General features: G+C 41.5%; 2 protein-coding genes across 2 annotated transcripts; one reads left to right on the plus strand and one right to left on the minus strand.

Moving 5' to 3' along the window:
* The first annotated feature begins 1,089 nt into the window (after window positions 1-1,089).
* LOC147639214 (uncharacterized) lies at window positions 1,090-7,803 on the plus strand. The gene is made up of 2 exons (XM_086788434.1): window positions 1,090-1,229; window positions 6,673-7,803. Exon 2 carries the CDS (start codon window positions 6,675-6,677, stop codon window positions 7,611-7,613), a length of 939 nt encoding a protein of 312 aa, XP_086644560.1. The 5' UTR covers window positions 1,090-1,229; window positions 6,673-6,674; the 3' UTR covers window positions 7,614-7,803.
* Window positions 7,804-9,289: 1,486 nt separating this feature from the next.
* LOC147639215 (dihydrofolate reductase-like) lies at window positions 9,290-12,251 on the minus strand. The gene is made up of 7 exons (XM_086788442.1): window positions 11,998-12,251; window positions 11,725-11,817; window positions 11,503-11,601; window positions 10,965-11,006; window positions 10,573-10,702; window positions 9,909-10,010; window positions 9,290-9,676 (listed from the first exon to the last, which is right to left on the minus strand). The coding sequence occupies exons 1-7, from the start codon at window positions 12,112-12,114 to the stop codon at window positions 9,552-9,554; spliced, it is 708 nt and encodes a 235-aa protein (XP_086644568.1). The 5' UTR covers window positions 12,115-12,251; the 3' UTR covers window positions 9,290-9,551.
* Between the last annotated feature and the right edge of the window lie 5,783 nt (window positions 12,252-18,034).

Raw genomic sequence — 18,034 nt, forward strand, 5'->3', positions numbered from 1 at the left:
AGGTTGTGCTATCACCGAAGCCTCCAAGTGCCCACCGTTTTCCTCCAACTGGCTTTAGGTTGCCATCTTGGCCCTAGGTGTCATTGACGTACAGAGCTGGTCATGCATATATGGTCACGTGCGCGCTCTCTCTCATCATGAGACTGACCATCGGTCTTTTTCACTTCATACTGTGTTCTCGAGGAACACCTGCCACAAGTGGCAAGAAATGCGTGCAGCTAGACGACCCACGGGCCACCACCACCGTGTTGTGAAGTGCTTCAAAGAGGATGCACTCTTTTTTTCTTTTGAAATTAACAAGAAATGGATATTTTACACACCCGGTACACACACCCCGATGCAATCTTTTTTGCTTTTTTGAGATAGGTTTGAAATTAACAGGAAAGGGATATTTTACACACCGATGCAATCTTTTTTTTTTCTTTACACACCATCCACCGTTGTCGCCGATGATTGACTGGGATAACACTCGTCCCTCTTCTAAACTGAACTTCCACAGTCAATCTCATAATTGGGAGAAGGTGCGGTAGTAGAAATAGAAATTGTTGGTGACATAGCATGCCACCTTGGATTCATTATGTTGGTGCGCAAGTAAAATGTGATGCATGTTCGCCTTGCGTGTGAACACAGTTTCAAATGGGGCTCGATAAAAGCAAATTTTTAAAAATCGGTGGAAATAACATGCTTATAAACTAACCAGTTTCCTAGGCTAAATTTGGATATTTTACCGGTAGTTCTAGTAAATTTGAAATCGTTTAGGGCTTGGTATATTTCTAACGGGTTTTCCAAATTTCAGCCCGTAAAAATACATTCAAATGCCGTTTTTGCCACGTGGTGGGCCACGTACGAGGTGGCAAGAAACAATTTCACGGGTGGCGCGTTTGTATCGCAATGGACACAACACTGGACAGTTCGGCTGGCAAGCACCTCCAATTTAACTACACTCTATAACTTCTTCAGTTCCGAACTGGTAATTGGCTGATCGTGTCTTTGTTTCTGTTCACAAGATAATTAGACAAATATTTATTTGCTAATTACCATGAACGACAAAAACGAGCCAGCTTTGTGTACCTATTTATCCAAAAATTAACTTCCTAGTAGAGCATTTGATGACATTTAGAAAATATATATACATTTGTTTATCCTCACCAGTAACAAAGGGTACTGTAGTGTTCTCCTTCCCCTCACAGGCTTCTGATAATAATTATATTCTCAAGCTTTGAGATAAGGTAAGCCCCCCTTCCTTGCATTTTTGTTTTATGAGCTTCTATTTTGGATTAACCTGATTTTGCTCTTTGATCTCTTGCAAGGCAATATATTGTTGCCCAATAATTGTGTTGGTTTCATGCTTCTTCTTGAGGTGGGTAAATTAAATCAGTAGGCAAAGTTTAGGAATTCGCAGATTTGAGAGGCTCCTCTTTGTATCTCTTTGTCCATATGGATGCAGAACACCAATTATTATTAATCAATTGAGTTATTGTTTGGGGAGCGGGGGTGAGGGGCAAATCAATGCATGTGGCTGTCGAAAAAACCATACATGGTTGGAGCTTTCGGGGGAAGGGTCCTTGTGAAAACTCTGCAATATGGTGTGGGCCTTTGCTGATGGTATCCAGATTTCAGATCCAGCTTGCTAAATCACTTCACCCTATGAGCTGATCCAACAAGTTATCAATGCGGGGCAGCAGAAACTGGTTTTTGATAGAGATCTTGTTGAGCACGTGGTAGTCCACACACAAACAATACACCCGTCCTTCTTGACCAAGAGGACCTGGGCTCCAAATGGTGAGGAGCTCGGCGGACCAAGCCTTTGGCCAATATTTCAGGAATCAGGTGCTGCTTGTGCTATGACAACCCTGGACGAGTCATCTTGTATGGGACTTGAGACAGGGGCTCCGCACCAGAAATGAGATCAATGTGGTGGTCCTGTGGTTGAGATGGATGAATGTAACTACTCAGGCACATCCACATTGAACAGGTGTCCTTTCTTGAACAAAATGCGTTGTTATTTGTTGTGCCAAATCTTCCAAGTCATCTAGCTGAATAGCCTGGACATATACCATACAAGTATGACCACCCTTGCATATGAATTGTTTCATGTGAAGGGTGGATACAACTGAGACAGGGCTTGTGTGAGATGATAAGGACTCCCCAATCACCTCTAAGGAGCGGCCATAAGTATCTTGGAAAGTCAACTTGTGTTCTGCATGGTAGACCACGTCGCATGATCACACAACCATGGATGGCATAGAATAATATCCACCTGATCCAAAGGTGCCACCTTGAACGTTTGATGTCTAGAAAGCTACCCAAAAGCCAATGGGGCATTCTCCAAGGTCTCTGCATCCCGAAACTGGTTCAATTTCTTTGATTTGTCTCTCATGGTGGTGGCTAGGACTACATCATTGGTGTCCACGGTTGTAGGCAACCTCAACCATTCAACCACAAGGTCTGTAATGATGTCCTTTGAGGCTCCTCTATCAAAGAGTACGGACACCGGATGTCCATGAATCATCCCTGAGTACATCACCGCATCATGCCAGCCAAGGACCACTAGTGGGGAGATGGTGCGGGTGTTGTAGATACTATTGGGACAGACAAATTGGTCTTCTCCTTGTACTCCTCCTTGCTCTCATTATTCTTCTTCTTAGTATTCTTTGGACAATCCCTTCCAATATACCCAGTGGAGTTAGAATAAAAGCCCTATCCAGCTACCATCTTGGCGCAACGCTCTTCAGGGGCAAGGCAAGTCAACGAGGCTTCCCCACTTGCCTTTTTTTTTTCCGAGAAAAAGATCCTTCTATTAGTTAATGAAAAACAGCCACAAAGGGCTAGATACAACCACGAAGAGCTAAATACAAACTGGCCTAATATAAGGGTAGGAATCAAATGATCATAAGGGGAAGAGACACTTCTCCTCCGACTGGCCGCTCTGTGAGGAGAAGGCTATCTCATACAAGGGGAGGGGGGGAGGGGGGGGTAGGGGGGGGAACAACCACATAGGTGGTCTGTAATGCCAAGTGGGGTCACCACCTCTATCTGTGAGAAATGGGCTGGGCCTCCAAGCCTCAAGAAATCTTCCCGCCGCTTCAGAACCTCCTTGTAACTTCTCCCTAGTAACTGCGGAGGGTGTGAATGATGTCGAGCCAAATGCTCTTGATGGAATTAGCAGGTAGAGTGTGGGTACCCTCGATGGCCTCGCTGCATCTAGCTCGCCAAATGTGCTAGGCTGCGATGCTACTGCAAATCTCCCATCTTTGGTATGAGCCCTGTCGCCAGTGGTCTTAGGTGGGATTGTGATTGGTACTGCCAAAATACGATGGTGAGAGACCTGAAGAGCTAGCCTTCCCGATCCTCCTCATAAGTCCTGACCACTCCAGCCTCTGTGGCCCAAGTGATAGTGCCCCATGTAATGATCCGGGTCGAGGCCTTGTCCATAGTGAAGCTGCAGAGAAGCCAAATCTGCTGAGCCTTCGTGCAATCCCAAAGACTATATCGCTGAGACTCCTGGGGTGACCGCACCGCAGGCAAGCTACTGATTGACCTCCAAGTGCCGACCGGCTCCTCTCGATCAGCAAGGTCATGCCAAGTCCACTCACCAGGGTCCCACTATAGACCCGTGAGAGTTCGGCACTCCCATATCCATAGCTGCCAGAATCTCGGTCACCTTGGCTGGTGGCGGGTCGATGTGCCACTCTCGTGCCTGAAATCAATCACCCTCGCCCTTTGTAGGGTGCAGCCACTGAAATCCTCTAAGGGAAGCTCGGATGTCTCTAATCTGCCATGGGATCCAATGGAAAAAGTGAGCAGCTCGCTGTCCTCGTTCGCACTCTGAACTGCCACAAGAATATCATGCCTGAAACACACCTAGCCACATTGGGGGCGTTAGGAGTTAGTCACTCCCAAGGAATAGCTGAGTCGATGTCGATGCTGTTGAAATATACAAGTGAATAGGGTGTGTGCGAGAACAAGCCCTTGGCAAGAAACACCATATTAGTGAATTTGGGAATTTCCCAATTCCCATTTTTGAATACTTAAAAAAGGGGGTCATGGATAACATGTTTATAAGTTTCTCAAAACCCTATCATATGACCTATCGTTGGAAACCGCTTGAAAAATGAAATCTAAAGAGCTATAAAGCGCTCATTTTGGATTAGTGGTGTTCAAGTTATGGTTAATCCAAACTTTTGACCACGTGTCCCAAACTTGTGGGAAATTCCCATATTCCCTAATATGGTGTTAAGAGGCTGTAAAAGAGAATCTGTAAATGTGAGAGAACCTGTGAAAAGGTGAGAAGTATATAGTGGGAGAGAATAAAGGGTAGCATGAGGAGATTTAGGAGGTGTGGAGATATTCTGGGAAGAGGTGGAGAGAATCAAGCAAAAGAGGTGGAGTGAATCAAGGAGAAATCAGTGGGATTAGATGCTTGGATGTAAACTCTATAAATTGAGGCATTGGCCTAATGAGAATTTGTTGGTTTTTGATTATCCATGCCTACATTAAGCTATCAGTTAATTGCTTACTAATCACATCTTAATTATCGTCTAATCTCTTTGTTAATGATGTTGATTCTAGCATTTGATCCACCATAGCTCATCACATTGCTGCAAATTTAACATGGTATCAGAGTCTAGCCTAGAATCCATCAATTTATGAGTCCATTATCTTGCTAATCACCTGGCTAATTAAGATTAGTAGATAATTAAGTTTTTACCCGCTCGCGGGAAGAAGGAGCCGCTCCCCATGACCCACCTCTCTCCCCCCGTTCGTTTTTACATCGACGAAGTTTTAATTAGCCTCTGTACCCCCAGCTGGTGGAGGAGCTCTCTCTCCCTTCATACATCAAATTGGCCCAAACTACTTTAGCCAAGCATAGCTATAATCCTTGTGCTCCAGTCCATTCAAACAAAAGCTCAAACCGTTGGCGCACGCAGCAGTTCTACGCGATTTTGCAGGCGCCTGTTTTCTGAAGGAAAAATGAGATCTCTGCTGCTCCAGATGCAATGGGTCTAATTCCTCTTGGCCCTAGGGGTTTTCAAGGGTGCTCTGCAAGCTGGTGAAGACAGATTTTGATTTGATCAAGTCTACAATGAGATCCAAGCTCTTCATCAAATCTACAGGTGACTTTGGTAAAACAGAGATTAAGCATTCAATGTTTGGTCAAATCTTGTGTTTCTTGGCTTAATCCTCTACTAGACTAATTGCTATTGATGCCTTGAAAGGATTTGAGCTCATTTGAACTCTAAGGCCTCAGATCTAGACTCTCCGCATACTTTGTTTTCTGCACACAAAACAGAGGATTAATTTGCTAATCAGTGATTAATCAACACTAATCACTATTTTTTGGTGCAAGTGAGGGTTCAAATTAACCATTAGATATCTGATATAGATCCCTATAACTCCAGATTGTAATTCGAAGATGATTTGAGACTCCAACCATTCCGTTCAGATTTGTTACCCTTGGTTTAATGTAATTTCTGTTAAAATGATAAATTTGTGGTAATCATCATCTTGCATTTAACTCACACACAAATTCAAGTTATTCACAGCTAGAGTTGCATTGCCTTGTCCTTGGACTAACTACCCTTGTCGCTTTGTGCATGAATGTTTGCGTGCAAGGATGGTTTCAAACAATCCACGAATTGCTCAACTTGATTCGATTGAGGGATAGTCCTCAAGAGCATAAGCAAAAGCTTCCAGAAACGAGCAAGATAGTTAATTATCGATTGGCTATGTTTCTACACAAAACGCTCCCATTGTTTCTTCAATTCACGCCCATAATTTACAGGAATAAACTGTTTCAAATCCACCTTGAGGCAGTCAACCCATCAAGTCACGGAGTGCTGTCGAAGGTGGTCTTCCTAGGTCAAGAGATCGGCACTTGTCAAAGCCATACACACCAAATGGAACTAAAAAATATCTAAACCACTTTTTTTCATCAATATGGCAGCCATCTCATGGATCCTATTGGTGGGGACTTCTCCATCCATCTTTCCATTGAACTGCTTCAGAAGCTTCAATAGCTAAGTTCGTTTCTCACAAGTTGATGTTGAGCCGGTGAAGGTCACAACGGAGACCGCTGGTGATGCGAATGGCGTCTCTCATACTGACTATGTGCACATGTAGAATGATGACTGCCGGACCAAGAGCGATGCTCCCTATGTGTGACTTGGTACACTCCTGGCTAGCACTTTACCTACAGAGAAACGCCTTGTGAAGTCCAGCACTAGAAATCAGATGATTATGACGATTTTGCCACCCATGTATATATATGCACCTGCGACTGGTAGGCCAGTATATGTTGGTGGCCTGCTGTCCACAACCTGCTATGTGTCATCACTGCCACGTGGCTTTGCTCTGTCCTGCTGCCCCTAAGGCTTGCTGTTTGATGTTGGGCTGGTCCATGCTTGGGGGTTGTGCCCTGAATTTTCTTAGGTGTGTCACATACAGTAAGTTTGGACTCTCATGCAAAAAGAGGTGACCTGTTGACTGACCTTTAGAAACAAGATGCATGTTTGCCTTTGCAGAAGAGTTCTCTAGACATATTTCAATGTTTGCCTGGTGGATTTTCTTTTGAGAAGTTCTTATATAGAAAATTGTTGGCCTTCGGATTGGAAGTGCAAGAGGCACTAGCTAACTTGTGCTGATTATTGTTTTGCACCATATGGTTGGCAGTCATGGGGGCCCAACTTGCAAGACTTAAGGCTGTCATGAATGAGGAGAAACAATTGGCAGAGTTGCTGAAGGCAGAAGGTGCAGAGTTTCCAGGAAGTGACTATGAAACCCATGACCACAAAGAGTGGATGGACAAGTTGGACCTGGACAAGGTGAAGATAAAGGATGTGGTCTGGCCTGGCACACATGACTCAGCCACTAACCGAATAGGCGTGCCGCTTGTGTCCCGCCCGTTTGCCCAGTGCCAAAATCTCTCTGCATACAAGCAATTGGTACAAGGAGTCAGGGTTTTTGACATCCGAGTGGAGAAAAATTGCAAGGTGTGTCATGGGATCTTGAAGAGCTACAATGTGCAGAAAGTTCTGAATGATGTGAAAAAGTTTCTTACAGAGACCAAATCTGAGTTCATCATATTGGAAATCAGGACAGAGTATGCCCATGAAGACCCACCCAACTTTGACAAGTTGCTGATTGAGCAGCTGGGAGACAGCCTGATACCGCAAGATGGCCACGTGTTCGACAAAACCCTGAGAGAGCTACTACCCAAGAGAGTGATATGTGTGTGGAAACCACAGAAGTCACCGTCTCCGTCTCCTGGAAGCCCACTATGGAGCTCTGCATATCTGAAAGACAATTGGACAGACACGGACCTTCCTTACACCAAGTTCCAAAACAATATGAATCATCTTGAAAAGCAAGCTCCGGTCCATAGCAGGAAGTATTTCTACAGAGTAGAAAATACATGTACCCCACAGGCTGACAATCCTGTAGTATGTGTGAAGCCGGTAACAAGACGGATCAAGCCTTATGCCAGGCTTTTCATCTCCCAAGCCCACAAGAAGGGCCTTGGTGACCACTTACAGATATTCTCTTCAGATTTTGTGGATGCTGACTTTATCAATGCTTGTATTGGAGCTACTGTTGGCAGGGCCACAAGCTAGCTAATGTGTGTGCATGTGTGTATGTGGGTAGGCTACTCTCTTGCTACAAAAATGTATTTGTATGTGCTTTTGTGAGGTTTCTTTGTGAAATAACCACCTTTGTTGTGGGCATTTGCATTATTATTCATTAAACTTTGAGACATTGTTTTGGCATTCATATACCTAATAAAACAAATACGTGCTTTTGTGAGGTTTCTTCGTGAAATAACCACTTTTGTTGTGGGCATTTGCATTATTATTCATTAAACTTTGACACTGTTTTGGCATTCATATATATAAGAAAACAGTAATTTTTAAGTCCTCAAATCATCATTGTCATAAATGTCATGAAGTGGTTTGGATGAAGTTGGTCTGTAATTGTGGATGGGGGCGCATGACCATGATGTAAGTTGCAACATCCAAGTGTCCTCCATGTTGCGATTGCTCACGGTAAGCATGCATAATGTGGTTGGTACTCAAGCATTTTATGACCATTGCTGCTTAGATATGTTCTACTCGTGAGGAATGGTAGTCTTGAGTGAGTACTTCCGTTGCACATTATCAAGTAACTGTCTTTGTAGATGAATTATTGCCCAAGAAAGCAGACATAAAACACCCCAATTCTGCATGACCATTTGCTATGGAAATGTCAAATTCACACACGTGATCTTTTGGAATGTGCTCTGTCAGGGAAGTATTGATTTAAGGACCATAGTTAAGAGGAACGGCATGCTAACTGGAGACTCTTCATGAAGACTTTCATGGATAAGGTTGGAGTCAGCTGTGCACAGGTTTGTTAGCAATAATCCATGGGTAAACTTCATTTAAATTTCATGTAATGCCCCCATGGCCTAAGGCACTGAGGCTTCCAGGCTTATTCTTGTAGCCATGTCTCTTACTAATAGTCTATAACCACATTTACCAGTTTTGTTTGCCTTCTATCATCCTCATGTAATATCTAAAAATTAAGGGACATGTCTAGAAGAAGTAGATCAATGAGAGTAACTCCCGAGTCCAAAATTTACACCTATGAAGTCAATAAATTCAGTAATAAATTCAATCATGAGTTACCCCCTCTACCATCATACACCATTTGTACCTTTAAAGGAAGGCTAAAACAATTTCTGTATGTGGTGAGTTGGGATGCAACCCTAACACATGAAAGAGATCTGCAGAGCATAAGTGGACAAGAGCTCCCATTCATGTGTAATCTCTTTTGTCAAGCAACGGTGGCTGCCATGAGCATGCAATGGCTTCCCTTTCACTCCAGAGTTTATATGTAGTGGCAATAGAAGGAAACCGATAGTGATATCTCTAGATGTTCACCAGCTACACCTACACGTTACCATGTCTCTCGTCTCGAGCATTTATTGCAGCTAGGTCATATATACTAAGTGCCATGCTTCTCTTTTTGGGCTCCTCAGCACATGCACAGATGTGGCTGGATGCATGATCATTTGTGCGAAAACAGGATATCATGTGAAATGTGTTACCATGTCTCTTCTCAGGCATCTATTGCAGCTAGATTACAAACACAAAGAGCCTTGCCTCTCTTTTTGGGTATCTCAGCACATGCACAGGTGTGGCTGGATGCATGATGATTTGTGCAAAAACAGGTTATCATGTGAAGTATGTTCACAGATGCATTCAGTCTTGGGGAGTTTTCCTCCATGAAAGAGGATTCAAGTAAACACTTCTCCAGAAATAATCATCCCTTAGTTACTGACGTTTTTGATGTGCTTACCATCTTCAATCATGTATATGTTGAATTTTCTCACAAGGTCATCAAGTTTAACCACATAGAAAGACTTGCGAACATTGGCCTTTCCATTGAGATAGGGCCATGATATGCAGTGTAAAGAAAATTAAATATGAAGGTTTTTTTATCATAGACATCCGAAGGAGTGAGCTGTTGTCATGCCTCACACTCTCAGTTCCATTGGAAAGTTCCCCCAAAAGTTAAAGAGAATCTATTTTCTCTCCTTCACAAATAGTGGTCTCCACTTTTCTTGCTGCTGCTGCTGCTGGAGGTGTGGACTGCACTTGCAAAAGAAAATCTTTCACAAGCTTGGTTGGCTCCTCACCTGCATGTTATCATGATAAACATCATTAATTAAAGGTGCTCGTTGCAAAACAATTTACTAGAAGACATGCCTAACACATTCATGTAAACCTAACCCACCAGATAAATGCACACTAAGAACTCTGCTACAGATTAAGCTTCACTTAACCACACCCATTAAAGTTAAATAACATAAATGGGATATTTAATAGTGAGTTTCTGAGCGTGAGAAGAAATCTGATAGTTTTGATTACCCAGCCTTGGCACAGTATGCTTCCCCTCATGGTGGATGACCAGAGGATTCTCAAACTTAAGCATCAGCTCTTCATTTACTTTCTTGAGATAATCCTGTGCTCCTGCACATGGTTGGAGGCTGACTGTTACTTTTTTCTTCTGGCTAATGCAGCTAAAAGGAAAAAAGAAAGTTTAGAAACACACTGGTGTTCATATTCCATTCCCTATAAACGAATGCATACATGCATGTTATATATACATACGAACATGCATGTGCATACACACATACATACATATATACATGCATACATGCATACATTCATGCGTTTGTATGACTATATATGATACGACTTCGTTTGGGAGGTCATGTGTTACTCGCTTCACCATTTCTGCAAATGCACATCACACTCATCCAGTATAAATAAAGGTTTCTATGCTTAGAATAATGCAGTGCCACACACCCCCATCATATTCATATGTACACATTCGTACATGCATGCATTCATGTGCACGTATAAACGTACATACAAACATGTGCGTACGCACACTTGCAAACACACACAAAAATATCTGCTTAAATTAATGCATGCGTACATATCTCACATACATACAAGCATGCATGCATTGTGTAATGCATTTCTGCCTACACGTATCACACTATTACATGTAGAACTTTCCATTTACCTATGATATGTACAGATGGGCATTTGACAGGTTCAGAGTAACACTCATGCATCAACTGCTGATTGTTGAAACCAGCCCCTGACACCAAGATTATAAATCGGAGAGGAGGATGATATTGAAGCGCTAGACCCTGAAAATAATGACAAGGTTAGGTGAGAGTGAGATCATTAGTCTAGAAACCCTCTTTCAACAATGGCAACATATGGCAGAAAAAGGGACACAGTTTGCATGGCAAGGAAAATCTACCTGCCATTCACACACGTACCTGCAAGATCTGTACATATACACCCCACACGTGCACAAACATACATGCAAAATGCACTCGAGAACACACATGCACATGCATGAAGAAGTACAGATCATGTACTCTTGTGAAAGAATTACCAACTTACCTTTTGCTGTAGACCTGCAAAGGCAGCTGCTAGAACACCACCCTGCATGAACACACAAGGACATCTCTCCTAGTCATGACAAGATTGCAAAGACACTTTGATTGATCTAATCAATCCCAAAATACTTACAAAAACAAAAAATGCCGGTTTTATAAAGCTAGAGAAACTTAGTGAATCTGGACTCTTTTGGAGCCCGGGGAGCAACTTTTGGAGCCTGATGAGAACATAAGTAAGATCGAAATCGTCTTTCAGACATGTACTTGTCCCATAGGTCATTTTGGCCTTCTGTCATGTTAATATTTCTCTCTCTCTCTCTCTCTCTCCCCCCCCCCCCCCCCCCCCCCCCCCCCCCCCGATCCCCATCCGCACACTTCGTTGCCATCACATGGATGATATAAGGTCCATTATAAATAAGAAACTCGCTAAGTTTCTTATTTATAATGGTTCTTGGACTGCAAAGTAAAAACCAAATTCATAAACAGAATAATGTAAAGCGGTGCATTTGATAATATGTTAATGCATTGGGAGCTCGTATGACCTGAGAAAACCCCATCAAGCCATCAAAGGGGCCATGCTCTTGCATGTAATTAGTGATAAACTCCTTGCATTCTTCGAGATTAGTGAACTCACTAAAGTCCTGCATGAAAAACAGGTGGGATGTGTAAGGCTCCTGATGATGCCTAGATCTGATTTGAAATTAACCTTAATACAAAAACTGGATTTAATTTGAAATTAGCAAAGCTTTCACTAATTAGCTCACCTTGTTGAATTGATACCATTCAAAGTAAGGCCCCGGAAAAATGCCCTCCGCCTCGGATTTGCCACGGGCGGGGTAAGGTCCATCAAGAAAAGTCTAATTTAAAAAAAAAAAGAAACAAATTAAATGGGTCGAAATTAAAAAGCAAGAAGACGAGGCTCTCTATATATATATTAATGGAAATACAATCGGGTTGTTCTCGTATGAAAAATTAGTAATGAATTAAGGTAAGGTAACCTATACACAGCAACAGTATTAGAGTATATTGATACCAACCAGGTCTAGTAGCTCAAGGATTGAGGGATTCCAACGCAGGATTTGCTTTTCGAAGATGGCAGCGCTTGTGCGGAAGCCGTGAAGGCAGAGCACGCGCAGCTTGGGATGAGATGCCATGTTAATGCTGATACTAATGCTGATGATTAGTAGGATTAGCTTCTAATGATACCCTTGATGGCGCTGTTAGGTGTTAGTGCTAACTCTGCTAATTGCACTGTAAAATACAAGGAGAGCCTTCAAGGTAAACGTGGACGCACACGCGCTCTCAATGGGTTATGTCATGACCTCGCTTTAAATGTTCATTTATAATTTAAAAAAAACTCGAAATTTATATTCATGAAGCTTTTTATGGCTTCGAATATATTTTCAAATTTCAAACCGTGTTTATAAAATTTGAGGGTGTTTTTCAAAAGTAAAATGTGGAACTTCCTTCACAACAGAAGAATTTTCTCTATCTGGCCCAAAGGTCAACTTGTTCCCTCCTTGAAATTTCACTTCTCAACCCCACAAAAGTCTTCATTTGGTGTTTAATTTTCTCTCAAAACTAAAATTTTAAGAAATTTCAACAAGTTTTGCCTTTGTTGGATGGAGAGAGAGAGAGAGACGAGATGAGACGAGACCGCTTAATGTCGACTTTTTTGATCTAAAGAGACCAATCGACGGAGAGAGAGAGCGAGAGAGAGAGAGAGAGAGATTTATTCAAAACTTGCCTACCTAAAATTGTTGAATAAGACAACTTCAAAGAAAAGAGATCACATTATTGACAAAAGGGCAAAGAAATAGAATACTCAAATGGATTTTCTTTCTTTGAATTTCAAACAAGTTGCAAATGGCAATAGGTCTTGCCATTGTATACACTAATTTTTTAGCTTGTCCTTAGGTAGCCTAAGTGTTCTCTCGAGTTTTGGAGTTCTTCATCAAATTTATAATTAAATTCCCTAACAATCACTTTTTTGGAAGTGTTGTATCTTCCCTAGGGTAATATTTATATGTACATGATATTTACAATTATCAACAACATGGGTGCTTAACACGAACTTTCAACAGGCCGCCCAATAAGAGCTCTCAATGAGCCGCTCAACACGAGCTCTTAATATCTATTTTTAATAGTTAATATATAATTAATATACATTACTATTTAAATATTCATTAATAATATATATTCTCTTATATATATATATATATTAAAAATAAGAGAATATATATTATTAATGAATATATAAAAATTAATGTATGCTAGTTATTAAAATTATGAAAAGGTTATTATATATTAACTATTAAAAATAAAAAAATATTAGTTATTAAAACTTTATAACAATGATATTTTTTATATTAGTTATTATTAAAATTTAAAAATATGTATAAGAATAAAAGAATATATTTTGTAAAATCGTAATATTAAAAAACAATAATCTAAAATCTTCTATCGAGCTCCACTCCCTACTATTCATTTGAATCTTTATCTTAGCTCTTCTATGTTGGATTTTGTAGTCCGCCTTGTGTCCGTCCTTTATGTGTGTGTATGTATTCCTCGTAAATAACCCGCTTAAGCCTTTAGCTAAGTAGTGATGTCAGCACCTTTTAGGTAGAATCTCTTGTGATTTAGGCACAATGGTGCTAGCACCTTTTAGGTAGAATCTCCTATGATTTAGGCCTTTAATTCACTCGAAGGTAAGGCTCAATCAAGCCTATAAAATTGTCCTTGTACTTTCATTTCGAATTAATAAAAGAAGTACTTGGGCCAATCATTCTTACGCTTTTGCTCTCACACACACTCAATTTGAGTCGCTATCACATTCTGCATAGTCTCCTACACCTACACACCATGTGAGCTCAAAGTCTTAGGGCCAAGTTCCCACTATAGGGTTCGTGTCGCATGTTGCTTCTACTCATGGTGTAAGCACATCTACTTGATGTTATCGTCACCAACCTCTGTGCATTGCCATCATGTGATGTCTATCTTCTACAGCCTACACCTTTGGCCCTTTTTTCTACTTCAAAACTTCATGTGAGCTCCTCTCTTTATGCAATTGCTCTAGCCCTGCAACTTGCGCAAGCTCTTTACCTATGCCCTGTGTTCTACAGCAAAACTTCCTATGAGCTCCGCTCTTTATGCAGTTGGTGGCCCTGCACCTTGTGCACGCTATTTACCTATGCACGTCATTTTCTCCCATTCACCTGCAATTTCATTAGTGCATTGAGCCACCTATGCACATATAGTCACTTGAGCATAAACCTACTAGTCTCATCATCGTTACCTGACTACTGTGTGCGCATTGCTTACCAGTTCACATGTACTTGATGCATCAGAGCTCGCCGATTTTGCCAACTTTGGCCAAGTTTACCTTTTTTGCCAGGTTTACTTTCATGGAACTCGAATGCGGAATCAGCTAATGGAATTTAAATATTGAATCAATTAATGGAATCTGAATGTTGAATCATTTTCCACGTGAGCAGATTCCGACCTGTAGATTCTGTGTTAGCTTCTGACCTACTAATGTCATGCCAACTTTCGACTTGTTGATGCCACATTAGCTTCCGACCTGCTGATGCCACATTAGCTTCCGACCTACTAATGCCACGTCATCTTCTAACTTGCGAAGTCAGCCATCTGAATCAGCTATCAGAATCAATCGTTGGAGTCAGCCGCCGCCGCCATCAGAGTCAGCTGTCGGAGTTAGCTATCAAAGTATGCAATCTGAATCAGATGTCGGACTCAACTATCGAAATCAGATGTTGGACTCAGCTGTCAGAATCAGATGTCGGACTCGGCTGTCGGAATCAGATGTCAAACTCAGTTGTGGAATCCATTTCGAAGTCAGATTTCGGAATCAATTTGTAGTAGGTGAAGCACTCATGGATTCTTTCAAAGCTTTGGAAAAGCTTCTTTCTTTGCAAAAATTCTTTGGAACAAATTTCCCTACTTAGTAGACAAAGATAAGGTTTCTTCTCATGTGAGATGGGGTCTAGGTAATTGTCAATGGAAATAAAGAAAAACCCAAAGGCTCACTATCGTCACCTGCAGTAAAGTCCTGGAATGAGTGTAATGACAAGGCACTTGTTCACATTGGCCTTGGCCTTGCAGATAATCTTATCCATCATCTTGATTTGGACAAAACATCAAAAGAGGTATGGGATAAGCTTGAGAATCTATTTGGTAACAAAATTAATAATTCTAAATTTTTTCTCAAGCAAAAATACTACAATTTGAAAATGAAAGAGCATCAAACTCTTCAAGAACATCTTAGCAACATTGGCTCTCTCCTACAACAACTTGGTGCATTAAATGCACATCTTGATGAGGATGACAAGAAAGCTGTGTTGTTCTCTAGCCTAGAAGAAATCAAGAAGTACAAAGAAACACTTTATTCACTTCGAGTGTCCCGTGAAATGCCATATGAAAGTATGGTAGCTATCCTCATCGACGAAGACATGAGATTTCAGGAAGAAGAAGTGGTTGTGCTTGATTTAGAGAAATCTTTCCTCTCTAAAACCACTTTTTCGAAGAGCAAGGGCAAAGGCAAGGTCATAAAATGCACATTTTGCAAAAATCTTGGTCACACGGAGGAAATCAAGAGGAAAAGGACCATTCCAACCAAGATGAAGATCCTGAAGATGTTCCAAAAGCTTCCACATTCGTAACATATAACGCTTATGTATGCCTTGTAATTTCCCCTTCATCTATGTTTTTATGTTCAGGTCAATAATGGGTCCTCTACTCGAGTAGTCAACCCAAAAGGTATATTTATTTGTTAGCTTATGTATGTTTCCACTATGATGTCAAACTACTTTCTATGTAGAGTCAGGGGGGCTAGTTCTAGGAGCTGAGGGATTTCATGTGTGGTCAGGCCTAACATCAGAGTTTCAAGTGTTGGTACACTGTGATCTTTCCTATCACATGTACAGTCATGAGCCCAAATCATCATGAATATGAAGGCTACCTACATAACACCTCGTTGACTCCGAAGGGGGGTTTGTTGGATTTCGTAGTCCGCCTTGCGTCCGTCGTTTATGTGTGTGTATGTATTCCTCCTAAATAACCCACTTAAGCCTTTAGCTAAGAAGTGATATCAGCACCTTTAGGCAAGATCTCTTGTGATTTAGGCACAGTGGTGCCAACACCTGTTAGGTAGAATCTTCTGTGAATTAGTCCTTTAATTCGGTCAAAGGTAAGGCTTAACCAAGCCTATAAAAAGACCCTTGTACTTTCATTTTGAATTAATAAAAGAAGTCTCTATCACATTCTGCACAGTTTCCTACTCCTGCACATCATGTGAGCTCCAAGTCTTCAACATTATGATCCCTTCTAATCCTCTTAGCTCTTTTAATATCTTCTTAATCTTGTCTTAGGTTTTCTAATATTCTTAGCTCTTCTTATCCTTTTCTTAGCTCTTTGTCTTAGCTCTTAGAATGGGTTTCCAAAGCTATCGGAGCCGGAAAGGTGATAGGTCTAGAAACCACCCTGCCCATCTTGTTTATGAGGAGGAAAGGAAAAGGATAGCTCAAAAGAGAGAGTGGATATCATGCCAATGAGTGGCAGCACAACTGTCGTGAGATAAACCCTCCTCCTCCTCCTGCCCTCCCTTTGAATATTGAGCACACTGCCCCTTCTCTTCCTCGGTCCCCTCCTCCTCCACAAGAACCCACCCCTCCTCTACCTCTACCTCCATCTCCACCCCCTCCTCCTCTAAAAGAACCCATCCCTCTTCCTCTAGGTGCCCATAGAGAACTATCCAAGGGTGGGGGGACATTTTTGTGCCAAAGAAATCTTCAAATCTTGTTTCAAGGATCTCACACCTTCATCAACGTCGACCATGCCTATTTCAGTGAGATCGAGCATCTTGGCATGGTGGAGTGTAGGGTGCATTTCCACATTGGAGGTTCAATAGGGAGGAGAGCTATCATGGTGGTCTTGAGCAGTGTGCATAGTTGCTATGCATCAATCAAGAGGAGAGAATACTACGAATGCATTGGTCGCTCGATGGGCCATTTTGGCAGAGCCATAACTACTTCGCAAATGGTGGGTAAGGTGAGTGCCACATTTCACATCCTTTCTATAGCCCCACACACACTTAGAGATGGGTCTAATAGAAGGCAAAGCTACATGATGCTAATGCTCATGGGGTTCTATGGGTGAGTAGTGGTCAAGCACCTAGATGTGATAGTAGCTTAGACTAATCCCTTAGAGACTTGATCGAAAACTTCTGGGAGGAAAATTCTTGTATCTCACTAGTTTTCAAGAAAGCTTTGTGCAAGAGAGCCGCAAGAAAGTAGCACATTATTGAGTAAGGCACTTGCTTTCTTGTTGAGATGATCCAAATGGAGTTGCATTCTCTTTTTGTAGCCACATTCGCCTAGATTAGGATTGTGCAACAATTGTTTGAGGCATGTAAGCTATGGTTCGTGAGATACTCACATTAACAGAAACATGTTGTTATCACTACCCACATGGAGTTTCAACATTTTTATCACTACCCACATGGAGTTTCAATGTTTTTATGATGTTTTTTGTTCTCCTAGTGGGTATACCCAACTTCCTCATAGCCCTCAAGATTTTTTCCAATTCCATATTGTGTGTCTGAGACATGGATGCCCTTTATCATCAACTCGCTTATGTGTGGGGTACTCTTGCCACATGTGGACAAGGAGAATGCTAGTGAGGTGGAGTTGGTTCGATGGTAGGACTATGAGTATGTTTTGCATCAGCTACAAGGTGGTGTGGGTAGTCTAGGAGATTATAACTTGTGGAGCATCATACATCGCATTATTCACATGCACTTTCAAAGAGTAGGTGTATCCATACATATGGCACACACATACTACCAAAAGTGACATGACTGACAATTTTAAGCATGTCTGGCAAAGTTTCCTCTAGGTGTAGTTGTCTTTGTAATGGATTTTGTAGAGAACTACACATTTTCACCATACTAGTAGAAGATTCAGTTGGAGAACTACTTCTATGAGCAAGTAACATTTTTTTAAAATTTTCCCTAGATTTACGTGTTATCATCAGGGAGTACCACTTCTACTTCATTAA

The sequence above is a fragment of the Cibotium barometz genome, chromosome 4 (assembly GCF_041138505.1).
Source record: "Cibotium barometz isolate CiBa-2024 chromosome 4, ASM4113850v1, whole genome shotgun sequence".
Lineage (NCBI taxonomy): Eukaryota > Viridiplantae > Streptophyta > Polypodiopsida > Cyatheales > Cibotiaceae > Cibotium > Cibotium barometz.

Bases quoted from the DNA above. Each gene is read 5' to 3' on its own strand.
- LOC147639214 (XM_086788434.1), top strand. From the start codon at position 6,675: ATGGGGGCCCAACTTGCAAGACTTAAGGCTGTCATGAATGAGGAGAAA.
- LOC147639215 (XM_086788442.1), bottom strand. From the start codon at position 12,114: ATGGCATCTCATCCCAAGCTGCGCGTGCTCTGCCTTCACGGCTTCCGC. The intron at 11,818-11,997 runs GTTGGTATCAAT...TTTTTAAATTAG, and splicing joins TCCTTGAGCTACTAGACCTG to ACTTTTCTTGATGGACCTTA. The intron at 9,677-9,908 runs GTAATCAAAACT...GATAACATGCAG, and splicing joins GCATACTGTGCCAAGGCTGG to GTGAGGAGCCAACCAAGCTT.